This window comes from Nerophis lumbriciformis, linkage group LG21 (assembly GCF_033978685.3).
Source record: "Nerophis lumbriciformis linkage group LG21, RoL_Nlum_v2.1, whole genome shotgun sequence".
In the NCBI taxonomy this organism is placed as follows: Eukaryota; Metazoa; Chordata; class Actinopteri; order Syngnathiformes; family Syngnathidae; genus Nerophis; species Nerophis lumbriciformis.
Genome location: NC_084568.2, coordinates 35,927,132 through 35,945,000, shown reverse-complemented (window position 1 = coordinate 35,945,000; position 17,869 = coordinate 35,927,132). Strand labels below are relative to the sequence as shown.

Below are 17,869 nucleotides of genomic sequence, written 5' to 3'. Positions count from 1 at the left end.
CTTAGTTCAAGTAAAATACCCCTCATTTTTGTATTTATTTTTCTTGTTTTTGAACACTGACTTTTTGCAGTGGAGTCACTTGTGGATGTCTTCAACAAAAAGTCCAGCAGGAGATCAGCGTTCGAGTCCTATTGAAACAAAAAAACTTTCAAGCCAATTAATTCTCAGTAATATTCATAAATATACACACTATTTTTATTTATTCATGCACAGCATATTTGTGAGGAAATTATTGCAATTGTATGCTCCAAAAGTAATATATTTAGAATAAAAAATACACTTTTTAATCAGATGCATGTAAAGCAGCAACAAATCATTGATAAACGTATGGTGTCATACGGTATCGCATCAGATGGTATCATTATGATATCATGTGTCTTATCTTTTGGTATCATCCCTTCATTTTTGTTGCGTTAAATCTCATGTGTGTCATCTCATATTGGTATCGCCTTGGTGTCATACCATGTCTTGTCAGATGTCACCGTATCATATCTTTTGGTTTCTTATTACTTGATGGTATCACGTCTTCTCTTTTGTTATCAGAATGTGTGTGGTGATATCGTGTTGGGAAACATTTATTTGTGTAAATTGCAACCTTGTCCGCATTGACTCAGTGTGAGAGTATCTCGTCTCCTTGCTCACTTCACAAGGCGCCACAGTTCCAGTGATGTGGTGTCATACCGTACGCTCCCTCGCCTCCCAACCTGTGCCCACTCCCTCTCTACCGCCTTGTGTTCAAAGTAAAAAGAGCGAGACGCTCCGTCCTCGGCGCACATTCCTTCCATGTGACCAGTGCCTCTTGAAATGCTCGAGCTTTTCAAAGGAAGCTAAGAAAGACCATTTTGTTTGACTACTTGATTAGAACATTTCCAATACAATATGGTATCATTCCTTCATGTTTAGTCTATTACACCATACTGTATCTCATGGTATTGTTTCATACATTTAATTATTTTCTACTAACTTGTCTCGGTATCATGACACCGTATCTTATCGTATCCGAGGATGTCGTCGTGGCTTGTGCAGCCCTTTGAGACACTCGTGATTTAGGGCTATATAAGTAAACATTGATTGATGATCTTTTGGTTTCTTATCACGTCACCATATCCTGTTTCATATTTTGGAATGATACTAATATACGAAATATGATTGTATTATGATATGTTTCTCTTGCAGTGAATATAACTTCATATTTTTGGGTGTAATATCTTGTCTTGTTTTCATCATCCCTTGTCATATAGCACCGTATCTTATCTTTTGCCTGCTTATCATGTCATGTATCACATTTTGGAATGTAATTACCTAACATGGTATCACATCTATTATGTCATATTTCACGGTATCGCGTCTTATATTTCGCTAACTTAATACTGTATGTGTGATGGTATCATGTGATGTGTCTTATCTGGGATGTCTGATAATGGCTTTTTGCCGATATCCGATATTCCAATATTGTCCAACTCTTTAACTACTGATACCAATATCAACCGATACCGATATCAACCGATATATACAGTCGTGGAATTAACACATTATTATGCCTAATTTGGACAACCGGGTATGGTGAAGATATGGTACTTTAAAAAAAAAATAAAATAAAATAAGATAAATAAATTAAAAACTTTTTCTTGAATAAAAAAGAAAGTAAAACAATATAAAAACAGTTACATAGAAACTAGTAATTAATGAAAATGAGTAAAATTAAGTGTTAAAGGTTAGTACTATTAGTGGACCAGCAGCACGCACAATCATGTGTGCTTACGGACTGTATCCCTTGCAGACTGTATTGATATATATTGATATATAATGTAGGAACCACAATATTAATAACAGAAATAAACAACCCTTTTGTGTGAATGAATGTGAATGGGGAGAGAGGTTTTTTGGGTTGGTGCACTAATTGTAAGTGTATCTTGTGTTTTTTATGTTGATTTAATAAAAAAAATAAAAAAAACGATACCGATAATAATAAAAAAACCGATACCGATAATTTCCGATATTACAATTTGACGCATTTATCCGATAATATCGGCATGCCGATATTATCATCTCTAGTCTTATCCTTGTGCATCCTATGGTATCATTCCTTCATTTTTGGTCTTTTATAGTAGCGTATCTCATGATATCATATATTTTGGTATTGTGTCTGGTTCTCCTTACTTGTCTCTTCTTATCTTTTGGTTTCTTATTATGTCATATCATGTATTCTCGTTTGTCATATCATTTCCACTTAAAGTATCACATGGTACCGTATGGTATCTCAATTAATAAGAGACTGTTACCGCTTATTGAAGAGATCAATAGGGAACAATAGAAAATCTGCATATTTCCACAGTACTGCATACCGTATATTTTAAGTCAAATAGAAATGTATCAGAGCTGTTTATTTTATGGAGGGATGTAGTTCATCATAGAACCGGTACCCAATGTTATCAAAAAGTATTGAATTTGAATCAATAATCATTTTGAATCAAATCGTGTGGTGCCCAAAGATTTACAGCCCGACTGTTTATATATGTACTGTATATACTGTATGTGTGTACTAGGGTTGTACACTATACCGGTACTCGTATAGTACCGCGATACTATTGAATCATATTCGGTACTATACCGCCTCTGAAAAGTACCGGTGCGTCACCCCACCACGCCCCCCGTAGTCGTCACGTCGTGACATTGCTGATTTTAGGAGCAGAGGAGCATGTTGGGCAGGACACACACACAGAGTACTTACAAGCAGACACAGTGTGTAGACAGAAAAGGGAGAATGGACACATTTTGGTGTAAAAAGTAAAGATAAAGGTGAAGTTATAACACTGAAACACCCTCAGGAAGAGGTGCTTTAAGACATGGCTAGCTAGCTAGCAGCTAACATCCATCCCCAAATTACTAATCCTCGCCTCCATGGCGACAAATAAAGTAAGTTTCTTACAAGGAAATCTAGGAGGAATATCTAAACATGCTTCACTACACACCGTAGGAGGATACAATAGCTCACTGGCGGCACAATGTGAACAAATGCCATGGGTGTATCTACACCTGACATCCACTGTAATGATACCAAGTACAGGTGCGTATCAAGTCGATACTACTATGATTACGTTGATAATTTTTGGCATCACAACATCTTTCGTTTTGTTTTTTATTTATATTATGTTTATAAAGTCAGTAAATACGTCCCTGGACACATGAGGACTTTGAATATGACCAATGTATGATCCTGTAACTACTTGGTATCGGATCCATACCTAAATGTGTGGTATCATCCAAAACTAATGTAAAGTATCAAAGAAGAGAAGAATAAGTGATTACTACATTTTAACAGAAGTGTAGATATAACATGTTGAAACAGAAAATGAGCAGATATTAACAGTAAATGAACAAGTGGATTAATAATCAATTTTTACAGTTTGTCCCTTATAATGTGTAGAAAATAATAGGTGTATAAATGACACAATATGTTACTGCATACGTCAGCAGACTAATTAGGAGTCTTTGTTTGTTTACTTTCTACTAAAAGACAAGTTGTCTAGTATGTTCACTATTTTATTTAAGGACTTAATTGCAATAATAAACATATGTTTCATGTACACTAACATTTTTTGTTCAAATAAAGCCAATATATACACACACACACACACACACACACACATATATATATATATATATATATATATATATATACATATATATATATATATATATATATATATTTATTGGTGATTATGGAGGGGAACTTTGATCAGGTGAAAACAAAGATAGTTGTAATACAAACATCATCAGGCAGTAAAAAAAAAAGGTCAATGGCGCCCTCATGTGGCGTGATAGAAAATGACACCGCTGGTGACTAAACGGATTTGTCTTCTTCAAATGAGGGCAAATAAATGTTGTATATATATATATATATATATATATATATATATATATATATATATATATATTAATATATATTTATATATATATATATATATATATATATATATATATATATATATATATATATATATATATATATATATATATATATATAAATGATAAATATACCTGTATATATGTATATATATATATATATATATATATATATATATATATATATATATATATATTCCATCCATTTTCTACCGCTTATTCCCTTTGGGGTCGTGGGGGGCGCTGGAGCCTATCTCAGCTACAATCGGGCGGAATGCGGGGTACACCCTGGACAAGTCGCTATATATATATATATATATATATATATATATATATATATATATATTGGTGATTATGGAGGGGAACTTTGATCAGGTGAAAACAAAGATAGTTGTAATACAAACATCATCAGGCAGTAAAAAAAAAAGGTCAATGGCTCCCTCATGTGGCGTGATAGAAAATGACACCGCTGGTGACTAAACGGAATTGTCTTCTTCAAATGAGGGCAAATAAATGTTGTCATCAGATGGAAGATGAACTAATTAATGAATTTAGCATAAACAATTAATCTTTTTTTACATTTTATTGGAAAAAAATACAAATTGATCATTATTGCCCTAAATGATGCCAATAATGCTGTTTAATGAAGATGATTATAGGGTAATATTAGAGGGTGTTTGCTGAGTGGATTGACACTGGTGACTTCATCCTTCCACTTCCTGCACTCACTTCCTGAGGGAGGACCAAACTTCACTTTGCTCGCATGGGAACTTTTTTTTTTGATGACATGAAATCTTTTTAAAGAAGGAAACTAAGATTGAGAGCAGCACCGGAGGAGGAAAGAAGGAGAGACACAACTTCTACGCCAGAGAAAGGTAAGGAAACATGTCTGTGTACTGAAATACTTAGTACTCTAATACTTACTGCATACAAAGCAGTACTTAGTACTCTAATACTTACTGCATACAAAGTAGTACTTACTACTATAATACCTACTGCATACAAAGTAGTACTTACTACTATAATACTTACTGCATACAAAGCAGTACTTAGTACTCTAATACTTACTGCATACAAAGTAGTACTTACTACTATAATACTTACTGCATACAAAGCAGTACTTAGTACTCTAATACTTACTGCATACAAAGTAGTACTTACTACTATAATACTTACTGCATACAAAGCAGTACTTGGTGCTGGAACACATACTGACAGGGGCATAGTAACAACTTTAACATTGGAGGACATTATAGATACAGTACTGTGTATTAGTACATAATACATAGTAATACATACATAAAATATAAAATAATACATAGTACTGTCATACATACTGTATATAAAGTAATACATAGTACTGTCATACATACTGTATATAAAGTAATACATAGTACTGTCATACATACTGTATATAAAGTAATACATAGTACTGTCATACATACTGTATATAAAGTAATACATAGTACTGTCATACATACTGTATATAAATTAATACATAGTACTGTCATACATACTGTATATAAAGTAGTGTTGTCCCGATACCAATATTTTGGTATCGGTACCAAAATGTTGATACTTTATTTTAACCCAAAAATGTTTATTATTGTAAATTAGTCCTTAAATAAAATAGTGAACATACGAGACAACTTGTCTTTTAGTAGTAAGTAAACCAACAAAGACTCCTAATTAGTCTGCTGACGTATGCAGTAACATATTGTGTCATTTATACACCTATTATTTTGTACACATTATGAGGGACAAACTGTAAAAATTGATTATTCATCTACTTGTTCATTTACTGTTAATATCTGCTTATTTTCTGTTTTAACATGTTCTATCTACACTTCTGTTAAAATGTAATAATCACTTATTCTTCTCTTCTTTGATACTTTACATTAGTTTTGGATGATACCACACAGGTATCGATCCGAGGGGGTGGGGGACCGTTTTTTTTTTTTTTTTAGAGGCGGTATAGTACCGAATATGATTCATGAGTATCGCGGCACTATACTAGTACCGGTATACCGTACAACCCTAGTATAAAGTAATGCATAGTACTGTCATACAAAAGCCAAAAGCAGTGAAGTTGTCACGTTGTGTAAATGGTAAATAAAAAGAGAATACAACAAATCCTTTTCAACTTATATTCAATTGAATAGACTACAAAGACAAGATATTTCATGTTCACACTGAGAAGCTTCTTTTTTTTCTTTTTTTTCAAATAATCATTAACTTAGAATTTAATAGCAGCAACACATTGCAAAAAAGTTGTCAAAGGGGCATTTCTAACACTGTTTTTTCATGGCCTTTCCTTTTAACAACACTCAGTAAACGTTTGGGAACTGAGGAGACACATTTTTGAAGCTTCTCAGGTGGAATTCTTTCCCATTCTTGCTTGATGTTCAACAGTCTCCCTTCTCATATTTAGCCTTCATAATGCGTCACACATTTTCAATGGTCTGGACTACAGGCAGGCCAGTCTAGTACCCGCATTCTTTTACTGCGAAGCCACGCTGTTGTAACACGTGGCTTGGCATTGTCTTGCTGAAATAAGCAGGGGCGTCCATGATAGCATTGCTTGGATGGCAACATATGTTGCTCCAAAATCTGTATGTACCTTTCAGCATTAATGGCGCCTTCACAGATGTGTAAGTTACCCATGTCTTGGGCACTAATACACCCCCATACCATCACACATGCTGGCTTTTACACTTTGCGCCTAGAACAATCCGGGTTGTTCTTTTCCTCTTTGGTCCATGACGTCCACAGTTTCCAAAAACAGTTTGAAATGTGGACTCGTCAGACCACAGAACACTATGCACCAGTCCATCTTAAATGAGCTCGGGCCCAGCGAAGTCGGCGGCGTTTGTGGGTGTTGTTGATAAATGGCTTTGGCTTTGCATAGGAGAGTTTTAACTTGCACTTACAGATGTAGCGACCAACTGTAGTTACTGACAGTGGTTTTCTGAAGTGTTCCTGTGCCCGTGTGGTGATATCCTTTACACACTGATGTTGCTTTTTGATGCAGTACCTCCTGAGGGATCCAAGGTCCGTAATATCCTTGCTTACGTGCAGTGATTTCTCCAGATTCTCTGAACCTTTTGATATTACGGCTCGTAGATGGTTAAATCCCAACATTTCTTGCAATAGCTGGTTGAGAAATGTTGTTCCTACACTGTTTGACAATTTGCTCAGGCATTTGTTGACAAAGTGGTGACCCTCGCCCCGTCCTTGTTTTTGAATGACTGAGCATTTCATGGAAGCTGCTTTTATACCCAATCATGACACCCACCTGTTCCCAATTTGCCTGTTAACCTGTGGGATGTTCCAAATAAGTGTTTGATGAGCATTACTAAACTTTCTCACTCTTTTTTGCCACTTGTGCCAGCTTTTTTTAAACATGTTGCAGGCATCAAATTCCAAATGAGCTAATATTTGCAAAAAAATAACGTTTTCCAGTTCTAACGTTAAATATCTTGTCTTTGCAGTCTATTCAATTGAATATAAGTTGAAAAGGATTTGTAAATCATTGTATTCTCTTTTTATTTACCATTTACACAACGTGACAACTTCACTGCTTTTGGGTTTTGTACATACTGTGTATAAAGTAATACATAGTACTGTCATACATACTGTATATAAAGTAATACATAGTACTGTCATACATACTGTATATAAATTAATACATAGTACTGTCATGCATACTGTATATAAAGTAATACACAGTACTGCCATAGATACTGTATATAAAGTAATACATAGTACTGTTATGCATACTGTATATAAATTAATACATAGTACTGTCATACATACTGTATATAAAGTAATACATAGTACTGTCATACATACTGTATATAAAGTAATACATAGTACTGTAAACAATACTAAATGAACTATTTTTAGCAGCAGATCTCATGAACGTGAGATTTGATAGTCCTTAAGTCATCATAAATATAAATATATAGAATTATAATATTTTGACACACTCAGAGATATTTCTGCTTGCTTACAGACAGTTGTTCTTTGAGTTGCCCAATAATGTTTGTCTGCATCGTTATTGTTATTTATCTTTCTAGACCGTCTTAATATGTTAATTATTCTTCTTTCTAGACCATCTTAATATGTTAATAGTTCTTCTTTCTACACCATTTTAATATGTTAATTCTTCTTCTTTTTAGACCATCTTAATATGTTAATTATTCTTCTTTCTAGACCATCTTAATATGTTAATTCTTCTTCTTTCTAGACCATCTTAATATGTTAATTATTCTTCTTTCTACACCATTTTAATATGTTAATTATTCTTTTTTCTAGACCATCTTAATATGTTAATTATACTTCTCTCTAGACCATCTTAATATGTTAATTGTTCTTCTTTCTAGACCATCTTAATATTTTAATTCTTCTTCTTTCTAGACCATTTTAATATGTTAATTATTCTTCTTTCTACCCCCATTTTAATATGTTAATTCTTCTTCTTTCTAGACCATCTTAATATGTTAATTATTCTTCTTTCTAGACCATTTTAATATGTTAATTATTCTTCTTTCTACACTATTTTAATATGTTAATTCTTCTTCTTTCTACACCATTTTAATATGTTAATTCTTCTTCTTTCTAGACCATCTTAATATGTTAATTATACTTCTCTCTAGACCATCTTAATATGGTAATTCTTCTTCTTTCAAGACCATCTTAATATGTTAATTGTTATTCTTTCTAGACCATCTTAATATGTTAATTCTTCTTCTTTCTAGACCATCTTAAAAATGTTAATTCTTCTTCTTTCTAGACCATCTTAATATGTTAATTCTTCTTCTTTCTAGACCATCTTAATATGTTAATTCTTCTTCTTTCTAGACCATCTTAATATGTTAATTCTTCTTCTTTCTACACCATTTTAATATGTTAATTATTCTTCTTTCGAGACCATCTTAATATGTTAATTATTCTTCTTTCTAGACCATCTTAATATGTTAATTATTCTTCTTTCTACACCATTTTAATTTGTTAATTATTCTTCTTTCTAGACCATCTTAATATTAATTCTTTTTCTTTCTACACCATTTTAATATGTTAATTCTTCTTCTTTCTAGACCATCTTAATATGTTAATTATACTTATCTCTAGACCATCTTAATATGTTAATTATTATTCTGTCTAGACCATCTTAATATGTTAATTATACTTCTACTAGACCGTCTTAAAATTTGAATTCTTCTTCTTTCTAGATCGTCCTAATATGTTGATTATTCTTTGTAGAGTTTCTTAATATATTCATCATTATTCTTCTTTCTAGAACATATTAATATATTAATTATCATTATATCTAGAGTGTCTTTAATATATTTCACTATGAGCCGCCCAGGGTGCTAAACTACGAGGTTATTTTGTGACCCCTCCACTAAATGTTTATATTTCATGTGTTAACGCATGCTACGATATTCTAGCACACGTTTGTATTTTGTTTATGTTAACGTTGCTCTTTAAAGTAACTACTAAGTTCATATCACTGCGTGGGGTTAAGTAAATGTTCACAGGAAGTCACGATCCAGACGTAAATAACATTACCCATGATTCCCCTTGGCTGTCACAGTGACTTTATTTGTTGACGCGATCTTTTCTCAGAAGGTCTGAACTAACAGAAACACATCAAGTCGTGGAAAGATGTCAACAAGTGTCCCAGCGGTGCGTCACAGCGGATGTTTACTCAGAACATCTACTGTAACTTTATTATTAATCAGGTCAAAGGTCCTCATGCATTTACTGACTATTCAACATCCCTTAAAGCTGTGGTGTGGTGTGGTGTGGCGCAATCACCACGGTGAGCTCTCTCACACACACACACACACACATGAATAAACACCAACATTGTTCAACATGAATAATGATGCACGTCTGCTTTAAGTCTTGGTGTTAAAACCTCGGTGCTGAAATCAAAGCCCGGTGAGGTGGTGCGTTTCAAAGAAACGGCGTCGTAAAAAGCGCGGCGGGTCAAGTTCTACGCGGTAATGATCGAGAGAGAACTTCTCATTTGAACATGAACCTCCATAAAAAGGTGCCTTTAAAAGAAGTAAATGGACGTTTACGTGAGGGAAGGAGGACAAGTTTGTTGAAAAAGATCATTGGTGGGCGTGAAGGACTTGAATCAATTCCGTCTTGCAGGAATTGGACCTAGAGAGAGTTGGAAAATTAAATTAAGGCCTGTTAAGTTGTTTTTGTCTTTTTTCACACTTGGCCAAGAACCATTTTGACAACCCAATAAAGTTTTCTTCCTGGAAAGACTTACAAATGATTGTGCTGCAATTAACACCAGCTGGGACTTCTACAATATGGTCTAGAATACTTCTGTAACGGGGTCTAGAAAACACCTATAAGATGGTCTACAAAACTCATACATGATCTACTCTTATAATATTGTTTACAAAACTCTTATATGGTCTACAAAACTCCTATAAGATGGTCTACAAAACTCATACAATACTGTCTACAAAACTCTTATAACTTGGTCTACAAAACTCCTATAAGATGATCTACAAAACTCCTATAAGATGGTCTACAAAATTCATACAATACTGTCTACAAAACTCTTATAACTTGGTCTACAAAACTCCTATAAGATGGTCTACAAAACTTCTATAAGATGGTCTACAAAACTCCTATAAGATGATCTACAAAACTCATACAATACTGTCTACAAAACTCTTACATGGTCTACAAAACTCCTATAAGATGGTCTACAAAACTCCTATAAGATGGTCTACAAAACTCCTATAAGATGGTCTACAAAACTCATACAATACTGTCTACAAAACTCTTACATGGTCTACAAAACTCCTATAAGATGGTCTACAAAACTCCTATCAAATGGTCTACAAAACTCATACAATACTGTCTACAAAACTCTTACAGTCTAGAAAATTAGTATGAGGACTAGAAAACTCCTACAATACGATCTACAAAACTCTCATAATATAGTCTACAAAACTCTTATAATATGATCTACAAAACTCTTATATGGTCTACAAAACTCCTATAAGATGGTCTACAAAAATCCTACAATACTGTATACAAAACTCTAGTCTAGAAAATTAGTACTTGAACTAGAAAACTCCTATAACATGCTTTAAATAAAAGTCTTACAATATTGTCTAGAAAGCTATTTTATGGCCTACAAAACTTCTATAACGTGGTCTCAAACTCATACAATATTGTCTAAACAACTCTTATAATATGGTCTACAAAACTCCTATATGGTCTACAAAACTCCTACAATACTGTCTACAAAACTCCTATAATATGGTCGACAAAGCTCTTATTAGATGGTCTACAAAACTCTTATATGGTCTACAAAACTCCTATAAGATGTTCCAGAAAATTCATACAATACTGTCTACAAAACATCTCCAATATTGTCTACAAAACTCTTATAGTGTGGTCTACAAAACTCCTACACCGTGGTATACAAAATTCATACAATATTGTCTACACAACTCTTATAATATGGTCTACAAAACTCCTATAACTTGGTCTACAAAACTTATACAGTATTGTCTACACAACTCTTACAATATGGTCTACAAAACTCTTATAATATTGTTTACAAAACTCTTATATGGTCTACAAAACTCCTATAAGATGGTCTATAAAACTCCTACAATATTGTCTACAAAACTCTTAAGGTCTATATAACTCTCATATGGTCTACAAAACTCATATAACATGTTCAGAAAACTCCTACAATATTGTCTACAAAACTCTTATAACTTGGTCTACAAAACTCCTAAAATATGGTTTATAAAACTCTAATATGGTCAACAAAAGTCCTATAACGTGGTCTACAAAACTCCTATAATATGGTCAACAAAAGGCATATAACATGGTCTACAAAAGTCCTATAAAGTGGTCTACAAAAGTCTTATAACATGGTCTACAAAAGTCCTATAACGTGGTCTACACAACTCCTTCAGTATGATTTACAAAACTCTAATATGGTCAACAAAAGTCCTATAACGTGGTCTACAAAACTCCTATAATATGGTCAACAAAAGTCCTATAACGTGGTCTACAAAAGTCTTATAACGTGGTCTACAAAACTCCTATAACGTGGTGTAGAAAACTCCTACAATATGGTTTACAAAACTGTAATATGGTCAATCAAAATCCTATAACGTGGTCTAGAATATTCCCACAATATCGTCTCCAATATGAGGTCTAGAAAAATCCTATAATTTAGACTAAAACAGGACTTCTTAACCTTTTTACCTCTGTGCCCCACTTTTCCACTACAGTAGGACCCGGAAACCCACTCAAATATTAACACTGAAAGAGTCATCTTACTCTTGAATTTCCTCATATTCAATAAGTATATCCAGTTATAGTTGAATGGAAAAACCTTGTCAAGTGATAGGAAATAATGTGTTCATCACAGAGATTATTATCCAGGCTTTGGTGGGACTAACTACAAACATAAGTACTAATCAAATGTACTGCAAAAGAGGTGACATGTTCATGCAATTATGCAGTTGTAAAATAAATACATTTGGACTAAATAACAAATTGAAGTGAAAATGAAAATACAGCTTCACCACTTTAGTCATCATTTTTTTAGCTTAAACTTCTCTATGACTCTCGTTCCAGACTTCTTCTGTTTGTTTGATGTTGTCATTGCTGCCACAAGTGGTGGAAAAGTGTATTACAACTGAGCACTGCTGAGGCCCATACGGACCACAGCTGAGAAACACATTTTTTTTTTTTGCCGGCTCTCAAGAAGGCCCTCGTGGCTCAATAATGGGCCACAGCCCTATGGTTAATAAACACTGGTCTAGAAAACAGTTATATGGTCTATAATACTATCATATAGTCTAGAAAACTCCTATATTATGGTCTAGAAAACTCATATGGTCTAGAAAACTGCTGTATTATGGTCTAGAAAACTCTTATATTATGGTCTAGAAAACTCCTATATTATGGTCTACAAAACTCCTACTATATGGTCTAGAAAACTCATTATATGTATTACAAAACTTCTATATTATGGACTAGAAAACTCCCATATTATGCTCTAGAAAACGCACATTAAATTGACTAAAAAACTCCTATATTATGGCCTAGAAAACTATTAAATGGTTTAGAAAACTCCTATAATGGTCTATAAAACTCCTATAATGGTCTATAAAACTCTTATTATATGGTCTAGAAAACTCCAATATTATGGTCTAGAAAAATCCTATTATATGGTCTAGAAAACTCCTGTTATATGGTCTAGAAAACTGCTGTATTATGGTCTAGAAAACTTGTAATTATGGTCTAGAAAACTCCTATATTATGGTCTAGAAAACTCCCATTATATGGTCTTGAAAACTACTATGTTATGGTCTAGAAAACTCATATGGTCTAGAAAACTAATATTAAATGGACTAATAAAACTCCTATATTATGGTCTAGAAAACTAGTAAATGGTCTAGAAAACTCCCATTAAATGGATTAAAAAACTCCTATATTATGGTCTAGAAAACTAGTAAATGGTCTAGAAAACTCATTAAATGGTCTAGAAAACTCATATCCGTGTATAAAACTCCTATGATATGATTTAGAAAACTAATATGGTATAGAAAACTGTAATATGGTATAAAAAACTGTAATACGGTATAGAAAACTATAATATGGTATACAAAACTGTAATATGGTTTAGAAAACTGTAATATGGTCTGGAAAACTCCTATGAAATGGTCTTGAAAACTCCTACGATGTGGTCTAAAAAACTGTAATATAGTTTAGAAAACTGTAATATAGCCTAGACAACGGTAATATGGTCTAGAAAACTGCTATTATATGGACTAGAAAACTCCTATCATATGTACTAGAAAACTACTGTATTATGGTCTACAAAACTCATATTATATGGTATAGAAAACTTATTTAATGGTCTAGAAAAACTCTTAAAATGGTCTAGAAAACTCCTATAATGGTCTGGAAAACTCCTATTAAATGGTCTAGAAAACTCCTATAATTGTCTAGAAAACTCCTACGATATGGTATAGAAAACTGTGATATGGTATAGAAAACTGTAATATGGTTTAGAAAACTATAATATGGTCTAGAAAACTGCTATAAAATGGTCTAGAAATCTCCTACAATATTATTTAAAAAACTGTAATATGGCATAGAAAACTATTAATATGGCCTAGAAAACGGTAATATGGACTGGAAAACTCCTATAAAATGGTCTAGAAAACTCCTACGGTATGGTCTAGAAAACTGTTATATAGTCTAGAAAACTCATATTATGGTCTAGAAAACTCTTATAACATCATCTAGAAAACTCCTATAATATGGTCTACAAAACTCTTATAATGTGGTCTAGAAAACTGTAATATGGTTTCGAAAACTGTAATATGGTCTGTAAAACTCCCGATATCATTCACTAGAAACTCCTTTAATACGGTCTACAAAACTCTTATAAAGTGGCCTAGAAAACTGTAATATGGGCTGGAAAACTCAGATATCATTGTCTAGACAACTCCTATGATATGGTCTACACTACTCCTATTACATGGTCTATAATATGACTTTGAAGCCATTATATTCGTAACAAGGGCGGAGCAGGAAGGTGCTCGGAATAAGTTGAAGTAAAATTTGATATGATTTCTTCACACAAAACCTTCCCAAAGAGATGTGATCTGCGTCCTGGGTTTTTAGTCTACGAGACTTCCCCAACATTGCTTCTGTTGCAGTACTTGACTGCAGAGTTTGCCGTGAAAAACAGAACACGTTAGCAAGCTCCTGCGGGCTCACTTATTATGTGCAACGCAACAGATGGAAACAGGAGTTCAGAACAATACTTGCACACCTTTTTAAAAAATCCGTAAAAATTGACTCTATTCAATGACCCTCTTCCTTCCTGGTCTTGAAAGGAGCAGAGGATGTCCAGAGCTGACTGGTCCTTCCTGGAGCACCTGCTGGAGGAGGGTCAGGAGTACTCGACAGGCATCGGCCGCATCTGGCTTACCGTCCTATTCCTGTTCCGCATGCTGGTGCTCGGCGCAGCGGCCGAGTCCGCCTGGGACGACGAGCAAGCCGACTTCGTCTGCAACACGCGGCAACCGGGCTGCACCGCCGTCTGCTACGACAAAGCCTTCCCCATCTCGCACTTCCGCTACTTCGTCCTGCAGGTCATCTTCGTCTCCACGCCCACCATCTTCTACTTTGGATACGTGGCTGTAAGGTCGGGGAAGGAGAGGCAGGCGGAGGATGTTCCTGAGGAGAAGCACGAAGAGGAGCATGCCAAAAAAGGGAGCGCGGTCGTGAAGAGTTCAGCAGAAGCTCCGAAACTGAAAGGAAAGCTTCTATGCGCCTACACGTTCAGCATCCTCTTGAAGGTTCTCCTCGAGGTCGGCTTCATGGTGGGCCTGTGGATCCTCTATGATGGCTTCCTCATTGACGCAAAGTTCGAGTGCATAAGCTTCCCCTGCCCTCACACGGTGGACTGCTTCGTCTCGCGCCCTACGGAGAAGACCATCTTCACCATCTACACTCAGGCCATTGCCGCCATCTCCTTGCTCCTCAACCTTGTTGAGCTCCTCCACCTGCTTCAGCTCGCCATTTCTCAACATCTGGAGAAGCGGTACCAAAGAGAGGCGTATCCGCCACGCCTGGATCGGGCGGCCGCCAGACCGGAGACGCTGGAGCTCGGAGAAGTACCTCTGGAATCTTACAGTGGGAGTCTGCCAGTGCCGAGCGAGGCGACAGACTACACTACCAACCCCTGTGAGAGCTTTGGGGATCTGGACCCTACGGTCAACTGGGCGCCCACAGAGGCTGGGAGTGACGTGCTTCCCAGCTATAGGCACTGCATGGAGGCTATCAGGACATCACGGCCATCAAGGAACCACTATAGACACAACAAGAACAACCACATGGGGCCTTCCAAGCAGAAGCACTATGTCTGACCAAGGATTGTTGATCTTGTACACTGGTACAAACGGTACATAAGTCTGCTTTTCGCAGGGTGGGATACCCGGCCAGGGACGTCCAAACAAAGCCTGGGCAAACCCTGTTAGGACGAAGGCCAACAACAAAACAAGAAGCAGCATTTTGGGGCGCATAGTGTCCCAAGTGTTAGCATGTTGGCCTCGCAGTCCGGAAATCTAGGGTCCAAATGTCAGTTTGCGCAACTCTGCGAGGTTTGCATGCGTACGTGGGTTCTCTCCGGGTACTCTGGCTTCCTCCCACATTCCAGAAACACCTTTGGTAAATTGGAGACTTTCAATTGTCCATAAGTGTGAATGTTGGTTTAGTCCCTCCAGGAATTTCAACAAATTCAACAAATCCCCTCAAATTATGTACAGGCTCGCAAATTCCCCACAAATTTTGGCCAATCAGCATCGTTTTTGTCTCTGAGCGGCGCTCGATTTCGCAGTAACCTTAAAATCTAAACTTACGCTTGCTTCTTGTGTGGACGAAGCAGGGACAACAACATGTAACAATATATCAACTCTTTATTGATCAAACGGCACAATTGACATCCACCCGGGTAGCTAAGACTTACACCCTGTTCCTATCTGCAACACTAAGCCTTCTGGGTAATGTAGTATACAAACATCAAGTGTAAAACATACACTGATAATGTCTGCAACTTGTGGAAGACAGAGCAGACAGTGGACAGACAATAAGGAAGCCTTTGAGTTTTCTTTCTGTAATCATAACTATTGCTATTATTGGTCATAATTAATGAAAACCGTACAGTACCGAATTATCCAGACTATAGAGTGTATTTAAGGCGCACTTATTAATTGTTGAAGACAAAACATTTTCCATGTATTAGTCACACCGGACTGTAAGCGAAATGAATATTCACACCGACGGATTTTGTAAATGTTTATTTACATACCTTAATTGTTTCTAAATGGTGTCTGTTACTTGGCAGTAAAATGGTTGATCAAACAAAACAGAAGTCATAGTCATGGACCTACTAGCTGCGGAACCGAGCTCTCCAATCAGCCAAACACACTCAATAACTCCACGGTGACGTTTTGGTGAATTTACAAAATTGAAACAATACAAAAAGAATGCCATTGTAAGTTAATAATATTAACACAGACACTCGATAACGTATTAGCATATTAGTTAATGCTAACGACGCTATCTTCGATACATTATGGTAGCACTTAGAAACATGCATGAAAAGACCCCTACAGACATCACACATGGGACGGTTTAGAAAGTAAGAATTGTTTTAGTTGCATTGTAAAACTTACAAACGTTGCTTGGAGTGATGAATGAGGAATCCATACGAGTAGAAACGCTACGGACGAATAGAAGACGGAACGGCACTTGTACTTCCGGTTGAAAGCACACAAGAGAAGGAAATACTGTCGCCGTTTGCCCTGCCTGCAGCACCTGCAGTGAGTGGACTCGTCCAAAAGATGGCGCCATACCACAAACAATAGCACACCTTTCAGTGCATTATGGCCGTCAGCGAAGAAAAATCCCTAAATTAGCCGCACCGTTTTATAAGCCGCAGGGTGCAAAGCGTAACTGCTCATTGTCCAAAAAAAACCCCGATAATTTAACGAGCCATCAAGTGTCTACTTTTAAGTCTGTGCTGTATAAAACCAGTAAAACATCAATATTTGTTTCCCCGTTTTTATCAAAATCCTGTACTTTTTGACGTTAACGTTAGAAACAACACGAAAAACATGGGAAACATACAGTGGTGGTCAAAAGTTTACATACACTTGTAGAGAGCATCATGTCATGGCTGTCTTGAGTTTACAATCATTTCTGCAACTCTTATTTTTTGTGATAGAGTGATTGGAGCACATACTTGTTGGTCACAAAAAACATTCATGAAGTTTGCTTCTTTTATGAATTTATTATGGCTCTACTGAAAATGTGAGGGTCAAAAGTATACATACAGCAATGTTAATATTTGCTTACATGTCCCTTGGCAAGTTTA

General features: G+C 35.5%; 1 protein-coding gene across 1 annotated transcript; it reads left to right on the top strand.

Annotated features, from left to right (window-relative positions):
- The first annotated feature begins 14,834 nt into the window (after nucleotides 1–14,834).
- gja4 (gap junction protein alpha 4) lies at nucleotides 14,835–17,653 on the top strand. Its single transcript, XM_061983339.2, has one exon. It carries the CDS (start codon nucleotides 14,835–14,837, stop codon nucleotides 15,858–15,860), a length of 1,026 nt encoding a protein of 341 aa, XP_061839323.2. The 3' UTR covers nucleotides 15,861–17,653.
- Nucleotides 17,654–17,869: the final 216 nt, after the last annotated feature.

What these genes read in the sequence shown, in the direction of transcription:
- gja4 (XM_061983339.2), top strand. Translation starts at nt 14,835, where the DNA reads ATGTCCAGAGCTGACTGGTCCTTCCTGGAGCACCTGCTGGAGGAGGGT.